This window comes from Hyalella azteca, unplaced genomic scaffold (genome assembly GCF_000764305.2).
Source record: "Hyalella azteca isolate HAZT.00-mixed unplaced genomic scaffold, Hazt_2.0.2 contig6677, whole genome shotgun sequence".
Lineage (NCBI taxonomy): Eukaryota > Metazoa > Arthropoda > Malacostraca > Amphipoda > Hyalellidae > Hyalella > Hyalella azteca.
This window is the reverse complement of record NW_025936831.1, coordinates 187,290-199,247: the sequence shown is the minus strand read 5'-3', so window position 1 is coordinate 199,247 and position 11,958 is coordinate 187,290. Positions and strand designations below refer to the sequence as shown.

At 39.0% G+C, this 11,958-nt stretch overlaps 2 protein-coding genes across 3 annotated transcripts; both read right to left on the bottom strand.

Annotated features, from left to right (window-relative positions):
• On the bottom strand, window positions 1–1,556 carry LOC125178049. The gene is made up of 3 exons (XM_047880960.1): window positions 1,316–1,556; window positions 292–448; window positions 1–22 (listed from the first exon to the last, which is right to left on the bottom strand). The coding sequence occupies exons 1-3, from the start codon at window positions 1,551–1,553 to the stop codon at window positions 1–3; spliced, it is 417 nt and encodes a 138-aa protein (XP_047736916.1). The 5' UTR covers window positions 1,554–1,556.
• Window positions 1,557–3,208: 1,652 nt separating this feature from the next.
• Window positions 3,209–9,223, bottom strand: LOC108679157 (nucleoside diphosphate kinase homolog 5-like). 2 transcript variants are annotated; one of them, XM_018167739.2, is made up of 5 exons: window positions 8,927–9,223; window positions 8,435–8,561; window positions 7,917–8,102; window positions 4,907–5,092; window positions 3,209–4,355 (listed from the first exon to the last, which is right to left on the bottom strand). In XM_018167739.2, the coding sequence occupies exons 1-4, from the start codon at window positions 9,035–9,037 to the stop codon at window positions 4,926–4,928; spliced, it is 591 nt and encodes a 196-aa protein (XP_018023228.1). In that variant the 5' UTR covers window positions 9,038–9,223; the 3' UTR covers window positions 3,209–4,355; window positions 4,907–4,925. The 2 variants fall into 2 exon arrangements, with proteins under 2 accessions (XP_018023228.1, XP_018023227.1); XM_018167738.2 differs by lacking the exon at window positions 3,209–4,355 and having other exon boundaries at window positions 4,490–5,092; window positions 8,927–9,222.
• Window positions 9,224–11,958: the final 2,735 nt, after the last annotated feature.

Genomic DNA, 11,958 nt, shown 5'->3' with positions numbered 1-11,958 from the left:
TTAAGCGTTGAAGTTGTGGACCCTGAAGCGATTGTTATAAGGTTTCACTAGAAACGAGTAACTACAAGCGATAAGATCGTACTCCTGTACTCACCATCTATTAGTCCTGTACTCACCCTCTATTAGTCCTGTACTCACCCTCTATTAGTCCTGTACTCACCCTCTATTAGTCCTGTACTCACCCTCTATAAGTCCTGTACTCACCCTCTATTAGTCCTGTACTCACCCTCTATTAGTCCTGTACTCACCCTCTTTAGTCCTGTACTCACCCTGGATTAGTCCTGTACTCACCCTCTATTAGTCCTGTACTCACCCTCTTTAGTCCTGTACTCACCCTGGATTAGTCCTGTAGGCGAGCAGATCAGGTCGTCGGGACAGAACCTCTGGTGCGTGGTGTACAGGCTGATGCTGGTGCCGTTGTCGAGGGTGCAGCCGTCGGTGTAGGAAGCTAGCAACAAGTTTAGTGACATTTATGGAGGGTTATGATCCTCTTCATCTTATTGCTAGCTAAACTATTGATGTGAAATTTGTTTATAAATTTCAGTGTATAGTATATTAGGAATATGCTGGTGTTAATGTTTACATACCTTCTCTTTTCAGGTGATAATTTAGTTGAATAAAGCTGCATTCTAGCCACCTTTGTTTGAGACCTATAAGACTTTCAGGTTTATTTCAACTATGCAATGTGCATCCCATTGGGTTCAGTATATAGCTTTTTATAGTCAAAAATTAAAATCACAAAGCTTGTGAGGCAGGTGGTTGGTTGCGAGATTATTTTTCAGTTTGCTGTGATAAACTGATGCAATTGTTATTATTTAAAGTACAGATTTTGTATGAATTACTTTAAACAATACTCAATATTGAATTGTAATTATGGATTTCGTTTTAATAAGGTTATTTTACTATAAAGAATCTTTACAAAACTGTCTGCCCTTAACTAAATACACTTGTCCAGGCGTCACCTCAACTCTCTTTCCCTGACGAAAAACTAACTGCGCGATTAGTTAGGTAAACCTCATCTATGAATTGTCAGCTCGATTAAGATTTTTATTTCCTTCCTATTGTAACTGAGAAGGTAGTGGTAGTAGAGACTCCGCTCTGTCCAGGGAATAGCGCTCTGCAGCTTAATATAGCTCAGTATCGCAGGGACACATGAGACAATATGATCTAAATTTCCTGGCTATACCTAACGAAATGTGCTATTCTTCGCTGTAGTGCGGATAACAACCTCACAATGCAATTTGACTCATAAACAATATCTGCATTATTTTTGTATATAGTTTTCTCAAATTGTTCTTAGTTCTTCTGTTCTCACCGGCAGGAGTTTTGCAATGCCAGGAGCCCGTCTGCGGACCTCGCACGTGGTTCAGCTGTCCAGTCACCAACAGGCACTCGAGGCCCAGGAAGCAGTAGAGCAAGGAGCTGTAGCTGACCGCTAGGGCAGCGCATGAACATTCCTTCGATGTGGACACCAGGGAATGCGGGAAGTTGAGGACAGTTGTGATATTCACTGGCACAGTTATGAACAAAGTGCTGGATATCTCGCTGCACATGACGCCGGATAGAAGCGTTACTAAATGCATTAAGAGCTGCATATTTTCCACAAGATTGCCAGCTGTGAATTAATCTTCCAAATGCGATTGTCATGCGAAATAATAGAGTAAATATCTCTATTTATACCTCAGGTGAACATGATATGTAAGTATACTCAGCCAGGTAACTCAGCGACGTCTCAAATTTAGAAGCAAAAACCGTGGCCGAATGTCAAAAAAGCTTCGACTAAAAGACTGAGCAGAGCTGTGCTGCCTTTTATAAGTACTGCAGTGCCTTCAACGAACTGCGACTAGACCTCTATTTGCATTGATCAAAGATTGATAAAATCTAGCCACTGAATTATAAATTTGAACATCTGATAAAGTCAGTACACCAGTACACTGCTGAATCGATCTTTTATGACTTCGTGTTGACATCCATTCGTCGTCTTTTAAGAAATCGCGACTCTTTGATGCCTGGAACGCAGGAGTCAACATAAAACATGACAAGAGTTCGTGACAGACTAATAAATATGTAAAATCAGATCGCAATGAATTAAGAAAAGCCTTTCCTGGATTTAACTAAAAAACTGAGTTGACATTTCTTCTCGCTTCGAGTCACCGACATGTGGAACAGTCTCCCTGATAGCATCGTTGACGCTCCGAGTATGAACGCCTGCACGAACAGACTACAGGGGAGCATATGTTCAGTCTTGAAATGCCTAGCACCTTACGAGCCTTGCAAAAAGTCCAGCAGCTATCTCAATCAATTCGTCAGTTGTGGAAAGATCGGGTCCAAAAACTGGATGCCTGGTGGAATCAAGTCACGAAAAGTACAAGAATCGGCAACAGGCCATGTGCCAATTTCTTCAGTGCCGACATTTCTATTATATTCTATTAATGAATAACCAACCTGAAATACTCTAGGACGTTAATGTAAAAAAGTTGATGAATGAGGGTTGCTAAAGGTGCTGAGATTGAATTGAATTCAGAAGTTACAAACGGCGTTTCCTCTTTTAATTCATTAATGTAAATATGTATTACTTAGAAGGAATGTGAAGATTCAATGTTTATTGAAGGATTGATGAATGATGCCGTCGACCAACATCTGTGTAGGTGATGCGTGCGCGTTAGAATAAAGACACGACAGAGCATGGCATAAAGCAATATTGATAGCAAGTGGTAATTAAGTTTTAGTTACTCTATGAAATATTGAATTACATTGTAAGAATTAAATTCTAGAGAAAAACTTGGCAGTTTACACCTAGCAGTTGTTCACGCGTCGATATTGACCAAAAAATGAAACGAATGACTGGCCAAGGTTGCTCGATGGCACACTCTAAAAAGAATTCACAATTTTTTTTAATTACCCTATTATTACAGCGTAAAAGTATTTCTATCGTTTACTGAAGTTTTGTAATTCAGAAATTAGACGAATGTTGTTCATGCTTGAAAATTGATATTTTTGATTTATTATGTTACACTTGAATAATAAAGAACACTGAAATAAATAGTTGAACTTTTAGTTAATAGGGTTACATGAAGCTACAAAAATGGTGTTCAACGAGCTAGAGGATTTAATAAAAATAAATATGACGTTCGCAAGAAATGATAGTGCGATTTGTGCATTCGAGTCACTACAAGGTTTTAGCTCAGAGGATATAAAAGAAAACAACGCAGTTTAAACGATTTAATAAAAAAATGTTCAGCATCACATGATAATATCAGGTACAGAATAACGGTACATTGGGGAAATGAAAAAAAGAGAAATGCAATACACTGGAGTGAATATGACCGAATTGAAGACAATTTGGGCCAAGTTGTACTTAGCTGAAACTAAGCTCGATGCTTTAATCAGTCGATAAAATCATATAGGAGCGACACTCCACACACCAGCTGAGACAAGTCAGAAGAGCCGAGATACAAAACTAACGCATCGGATGATAATACAGAGAAATACAATTACTCAAGTTCGAATCATATTAATACAAGCAGCTGCTCTTTACTACCAGAATACGGGCATGAATGTTACATTATTTTTAATTGAACTATGAGTTACGTATGGGTTACATAATCGTTTCGGCAGGAACTTGCTGGCATGAGGACAGATTTACTGTAAAAAATGATAACAGCCGCCAACTGGAATGTAAAATAGTAACCTGAATGGACTGGGGGAGTTGAATATTCATTGAAATTTAGGAAAAGTGCAAATTCAACAATATTGCGCACACCCCCACGATACTGATTCACCGTTGTTCATAAATCTACGTATTTTCACGCCCAAAAGAATTGTAAAATAAATTTACCTATAATATGATAAGGTTGAAAAAAATACCCACAATCGTTAGTCGAAGTGCTCAAAGCAGACCAAAGTCTATTCGATATTCAATAAAATTTAATGGTTGAAATAATGAACTCTCGTCCAAACGTGAATAGCGCTTCTTCGTAGCGCTACATCACAACACAGCCTCCCCTGGAGTTGCAGTGATGTGAGGGCGGCGTTGCAGTGCAACATCACAACACAGCCTCCCCTGGAGTTGCAGTGATGTGAGGCCGGCGTTGCAGTGCAACATCACAACACAGCCTCCCCTGGAGTTGCAGTGATGTGAGGGCGGCGTTGCAGTGCAACATCACAACACAGCCTCCCCTGGAGTTGCAGTGATGTGAGGGCGGCGTTGCAGTGCAACATCACAACACAGCCTCGCCCTGGAGTTGCAGTGATGTGAGGGCGACATTGCAGTGCAACATCACAACACAGCCTCGCCCTGGAGTTGCAGTGATGTGAGGGCGGCGTTGCAGTGCTACATCACAACACAGCCTCCCCTGGAGTTGCAGTGATGCGAGGATGTGCGTGAGCTCAAAATTTGATCAAAAATACATTTTAAATTTGTTAGGTACACGCTAAAAAGCAGTCTCATCAATTCACCATTAACAAAACTCCAAGAATTCACTGCGAATTCCATGGAGAAGATTGGTCATTTGCAAAATAAATTAATCCGAGGCATTTCCCCAGTAATTAATTAAAACTAGCATTGAATAAACAAGCACGATGAATTTTTTCATGCAAACTGGACAAGCTACAACAGATGACAAATTAATAAGGTTTTTTAGACAAATCAAACATATCGTAGCCCAGTCATAGACTAACGCTCATCAGGATCCGAACAAACTTAATTCAAGTGCAAAATAAGCAAACAAATAAGATAAACTAAATTAGGTTGACCAGCGCCTGACTTAGATAACTCCGAATACGTCAAGTCATAGGGCATGAATGACTTCGTGTATAAAATTGAAGATTCCTTAAACATATCCTTTTAAAATAATAGACTCCTTAAACATAACCTTCTTAAACAATAGTAGCCCGGCACCGCAACCTGCATAGGAGGTGTTGGTTCAGGGCTTGTTGGGGTTGTTGGCGAGCAGCCAGTCAGCCAACCACGTGATAGGCTCCTCAGGCCGCTCCCTGCAGAGCTCGGTGAGACCGCGCACCAGCAGCGGCGACACTGTGTGGCTCAGGTACTCCTTGGCGCCCTCCCCCGTCAGCGCCGCCTCCAGGGTTACTGACATCAACACATCATGTTATGGCACGCAGCATTCCTGCCATAATGAACAACTTAATGCAAGAAATATTGATGTATAAGAAAACTTGTTGAAATATTCAGATGATGCCACAATTTAAGGACACGTAATTCAAAGAAAAAACGTTTTCAAGTAAAAAAAAAAACACGATTTACAAAGAATTCGCCGTCATCCATCGAAATGCCCTGTCGTCTTACATTCAAGCGTGGTGGTAAGTCATGGTATTATTTCTCGGAAAACTTCTCGGTTATTGACGTGGTGTAGCCGAGCGCGCACGAGGCTCCGGTTCATCGGGCCTTCGAAAGCTTGCCCCCCAGACTCTAGAATGAACTTTATTCTCTGTATTTGCCGTTTGATATAGGACAGGAATAGAAGCTGTATACGACTGACAAAGAGAACAGATCAATAAACTCTCACGTTCATTACCTGTCGTCTACGATGAATCGAATTGTACTACAACCGCCTGGGATAAGCCCAAGGTTTTGCAGCGAACAGTCTAGAACCTAACACAACCATGCTAGAGACCAAACAAATTAATTTAGCGCTGAAACTTTCATGAGGCCATTATATAATTGAAGGGTCCTTCTGTAATATAAAACTATGGGTCTGTACCCATCACACGAACACAACCAATAATTGTTCTCAAGAGCGTCACGTGAGAGGGAGCCGTCGTACCAATGAAGTGACATGAAAGTGAACCAGAATATAGACAACGTGCACGGTGCATTTGAACAATACGACTTCTACTTCATCCTCAGTGCCTAATTCGGTTGACAATAACAAATGCACATAAATTTGAGTAGCTGACAAATGAACATTGCAAACTTGGCAATCTACCAATATAAACTTAATGAGGCAATAATCAAACGAAATCAAATCGATTGTTGTTATTCAATATTAATACAGAATAATTCGAGAAATGATTCAGATTTGTAGGCATTTAGAAGTGAATGTTAGGGCAACATTGACATAACTAAAAAACGGGCCTAAATGAGGGTTTCAATTACTTGTTGAATCATTGCGATACCTGCCATTTGTACACTTGGCAAGAGCTTAACTTATCAGTCCAACATGATGGGATAGAACAAATTGTATGTGAGGAGCCTCAGCACAGGTACTACAAGCGCATGGATCGTTTACATTAGTATCCTGTAGTGATCAAGACAATTGCGGTAAATGTGCACTGAATGTGTTTGCCCATAGCAGAAAAACCAATCAAAGCCTTATATCGATATTTGGCTTCGAGAACCATGACACAAGTAATACTATTAGTAAAAGCTGGAGTTCATCATAGTTTAATAAAATTCGAAACAAGAACAAACACCAGGGGCCACCGCTATAAACTAAAAAACTGCATTGCAACTCATCCACGCGATAACATTTCTTCTCGCTTCGAATCACCGAAATGGGGAACAGCCTCCCTGATTACATCGTTGATGCTCCAAGTGTAAACGCGTTCAAGAACAGACAAGATAAAACTATGGAGAAATATATGTTTAGACTTGAAATGCCTAGCAAAATATCGAACCAGGCGGAAGTCTAGTACCTAGCTAGGTATTTCAAACTATCGTCAGTTTGGAAAAGTTCCGGTCGAAGGACCTGCTATTAGATCTTCTGTGAACAAGTCACGAAAAGTACAAGAATCGGCAACAGGCCACAACCAGGCCTACTCTTCAGTGCCGACTTCACTGTGTTATGTTATACTAACTAAAGTTACAATCTGAACGACAAGTTTTTACATTAGTAGTTGTTGAAGTCACCTTATCCAGAATTAAACATAACATGGCACGAAGCTCAGAACTGCATTAAGGCACCAAAGCAATCCATTAGACTTGGCATAAACTAAAATCAAGAATGCTGCTCTTTCAGCATCCAGTTTCTTGAATATGTCTCTGTCACTGCACAACAAACCTTACAACATTCTACGCACAAATAAAATATGAAAATAAATGTGAATCAATATAATCTATGCAGGACCGGGCATGCAACATTGCATTGTGATAGTAGGGTCACAAATTCTGGGGTCATTCCCCACAGCAAAAGGAAGGATTATCGCGTCACACTTTGTCCCTGCAAGTCTAAAAAAAATATCAAAGTATTAAATTTTGAATTTATTCAACTAACATCAACGACCGTTATATCCTAAGATGCATCAAAATGAGTATACATCCAATAGTACAAATATCAACAGGAAAAATAATAGAGCCGATTGAACCTCCATTACTCGAATCATTAGTTAGCAAATAACTAAAAGAAATTCCGGTTAATTAAACACATCAGCAATGACCGTGGAGGTAATAATCTAGGGCAGTCCTACAAAAACTTGCTTCAGCACACGTAGCGGCCGTGTTCTCGTCTGTGATTAGTGGGTTTAGCTTGAAAATCCGTCAGTTATTGGGTGATGGAGTTGGAACTCTTAGCTATTTTTAATAGATTGGGCAATTTTACATGATGAAGGTACCGGTATTCATAAGTCTGATGCAGAAGCACAAATAAAGCCTAAAGGTAATTCTTGGCACTCAAAACATTCCCTGATCCCTAATAATTTTCATGCAGAAAGGTGGATGTTTTTTATAAAAGTGGAAAATTGTACTGAAAATAGATGAGGTAATGAAAATGAAATAAATGAGATTTATTTAGGAATAATTTCTGTTTCTTTTGAGAAGTAATATCATGCCGACTCTTATTGTCTGTTAGCCATGTCTTGAGACACTGTAGTGCAGTGTCTCCAGCCTATTGCACGAGCCATAAAATAGAATAAACCAGATAGCATTGATGTCAGCAGTGAAGTTTGTCTTCACTCACAGTCAGGGAAGAAAAACTTGATCTCCCTCTGAGCAGATGTAAGAGAGTCCGAGCCATGGGTCCCATTCTTAGAGTCGTTGCCAGGGTCTCCAAAGCGTGCCCTTAGTGAAGACGGAGCCTCCTGCCGTGCCACTGAGACCTTCGTGGGACCGAGCACCTGGCGCCAGCGAGCCACCGCATCATCTCCTGCAGGCAAAGGGACAATCTTAAAACCAGTCAACTCAGCATTTGCTGTCTCAAGCTTCATCTACTGAGAGCAATTCTTGTTTATATGACAGAAAATAAATATGCCATTCCTTTTGGTCAAATTCAGTTCAGATTCAGCACCATTCTCATGCAAACATTAAAATCATGGATGAAAAACAATAATTACAAAAACCAGTATATGTTTTCAGAGAACCAATTTTTTGTTGATGGTCATTGCAATACAAATCAATAGGTTGATGACAAATGCTTGAGAACTAGAGGTTAAGAATTGAGAGTGAAAAATATATGAAAATGATTAGCATTCCACTTACCTGATAAAATGAAAGCAATCACATCTCCTGATGTCATATACTCAATGAGGGTCTCAAAGAAGGGCTTGCCTTTGTGCTCAGCATAGAATGTCTCGGCATCTGCTTGTGACAAAGTCACCTGCCGCCGCTGCACAAACAATTAACAAATAAAGATGCTATTTAACCTTGTAAGCAGAAGGCTGTTTTAGAACAGTTCACACAAGTTTGATTGCAATTCCTATTACAGAATCAATGAAACCTACAAAAAAAGATAAAATTTTCAAACAAATTATTTTTGTAATTGAGTCATGGTGAGGTATAATTGATGAAAAATGAAGACACCTGTTATCTTACAGGTTTGAACAGCAACTACTTGTGAGTTTCAATGAAAATTGCAACTATCAGCACAAAGGTACATAGTCTCCATTGGTGGAGAAGTTAAATACATGACAGATTTAAGCAATTTTATCATGAAAATTCATTCTATTGAATGTAATTGTGATAATAACTAACCTCAACTATTGTGAAACCTTCCTCTGTGATCACTTTTTCAATTTCTGCAGCTCTATTGACAGCATCAGGCTTGATGAGAGCTAGAGTGCGCTGAACTCCTGCATTGGCCATTGCACCAGATCTTGTTACCAAACTTATAACTGTATTTCCTTAGTAAATTTTACTGCCCAGATAAATAATGTAGGCAGAAATATAGTACCTACTTCATTTAAAACAAGAGCCAAGAAAGCAAGTAGAACAGCTGAGTGACTATGTAGTAGGTCATCATGCTCAGACAAACAACCAGAGACTCACTTTCTTAATTGTACACAAGACTTTATATGGTGGTAAATAAATTTTACACGAGACTTGATGTGGTAAAAGACCAAGAAAGCAATTTAAACATAGCCATTTACAATACTATATAAACATTTATTTATGGAATACAATCTTAGGATTGGCTTTAGAAAAATTTTTCAGCCTTGTAATTGATGGCATGCAAAATAATTAGCAGTTTTTTATAGTAATCATGGCAGAGAAGAAACAATTTTGTTGCACTTTGTCCTGAGCTGCTAAAAGGTTCTACTTGATATATTGGAATGATAATTCTCTTATCACAGAATTTTATAGAACTTGTAACGGACCTTGAACTTGTGTACTATCAAACAGGGTAATAAGGGATGGGCGGAGTAAATTGGGACAGTCGTCCCACATTTTGTAGAAATTTTGTAGCAGCTAAACTTATCAGAATATTGCAAAACTAAAAATAGTGGAATGAAGTTCAATATTTTTACTCTATGTAGCATAAAGCAAGTTAAGAAATCATAAATTAACTACCTTTAAAAAATCCCTGAAAAAAGTGTGATAAGTGAGATTTTGGAAGAGTACGGTGTGTACCTCTGCTAAGGTCTATAGTAAAAAAATATTTGCCATATTAAAACATATAACTTTCATGAAAGTTGCACACAGGTGTTGACTTAAAACGTGTAAATGAGACACAGGAACAGAAATGACACAAATCTGAAAATCAAGCCCACACTGGTATTATTATGAATTCAATAGTGTCAAATCACAACAAATACTGAGTAATGCACACATGATTGTACATGATAATGTCTGGTCAATACAGTTCAGAACACGAATTTAAAAGCAAAGAAAACAGCCAGAATATTAACCATTTCTTAAGAATGAAAACGTTTCGGAGTCCAGCTCCATCGTCAGTTCAAAGTTCAAAACCTATAAGAAAAGCAGAATCAATTAGAAAACTAAATTCACATCGAAGATAAAAACATAAATTGACATAAAAACATAAGTTCAGAACACTCTTCAACACCACTACTGGTACCCTAACATAAAACTGGCAGCTATTTCATCAACTTTTTCTTTAATGTTCAGTTCAAGAGTGTCTAGCTCATCTTGCTTTGTTTTCAAAGATTGCCTCATGGAGTTGAACTTGGTGATTTTTCAAACCCCTCTTTCTCTCTATTGCTTCTACACATTTATCTGCTGCTTGCTCAAGCGCTTTGATGCCCTCCTCCGTACGCCATTTCTTCTTCTTCAGTTCATCTAGCTCATTCAATAAATCCTTCCTCTTCTGCATTGTCTGAGCCTTTGAATTCTGCTCTTTCTCTCCTGCCAAATAATTATTGTAGGCTGTTCTGGCACTGCCAGCTGCAAGCAGCATCCTCTTTGTGATGGTCATCTCATACAGGCCACAAACATGTGCAACATGATCAACCGCAGCACGCAGGGCAACCATTGTTTGCTCTTTAATGTTGTGTGTCATGATATCCTTGAACAAAAACCCTTTTTCAATCGTGGCTTGACCATGAAACAGAAGCATGAGCATCTGCACTACATTCCAGAGCTTCTTGTAGGTGCTCTTTGACAGAATGGCATGCCAAAAAGTGTCCAGTTGATCAGAAGTTGAAAATGCATGAAACTGTGCATGCAGTTCACTGCAATGTTCTGACTCTCTCTAAAGATGGGAAGCTGCCACTGCACATCAAAAAGTTGTCAAATTCAACTGAGCTTAGTGAACAAGCTCATGTGATTGGTTCTCCAATCAGAACACAGGAAACAAGAGACTGCACAAACAGTAAACACACGCAGCACAGAAAAACACTTCACGTAATTGGTTCTCTAATCTTGTGACTGACGGTAACGTTGAAGAGGGCCGCAGAACATTAGCTACATTGTATCATAGTGTTTTGTTTACTTCAAGGCCATGCCTCCTAATATCATTTGGTTTTCTCCCTTAGAAGGAGTGGTTAAATTCTATTTTGTTTTCGATAATGTATGTGTTTCTTCTGTGTTTGTTTCAGACATATATATATATTTGTTATTAGCCTTACCATTACACGTGTCTAGTATTTGCCAGTGAAAATGACATGGTCATGTTTAAATACTAGACATGCACCAGCCTAGTCCTGTTTAAACTTATGCCTATCTGCACCTGATTGTCCATCAATGGATAGTCTCTCAGGCCCAACTCAGGGTGAGGGGGCTCATATCCACATGGGTTTTTTGGAACTCCAGCAGATCAAACTGCTACAACAAAGTAAACAATTCAAATAGTCAAATTAATCAGAATCAGGTAATAAATGTGGAAAGTATACGGTATGATAGCCTAATCCTGAAAGTAATGGATGGGTACACTCAGCAAGCTTCAAACATTTTAAAATTAGGTTTTATTTCAAGTGTTCCGAATTACCCTCTTACCAGGGGTATTTGGGAGACTTTTCTCTTGCATCTGCCATCTAGCACCTTACAACTACCTACCTAGCATATGGAATTTTTTGTGGAGATGCCATTATTGCCATATGATGGCTTCCAGTTTATGTCATGTCATGATGTCAGAGTGTTAGCGAAAAATTCTGCCAGTGAAATACATTGTGTACAAGTTGTCGTTTTAATGTTGCTTATGTTTCTTTTTCTTTTAGAACTAGGGGTCATCCCCTATGTTATTTAGGCTCATGGTTGCAGGCTCAAGGTGTCAATAAGTTTACTTCTTATTTATTCTTATGACTTGTTGACAAGTTAGATGCTTGAGG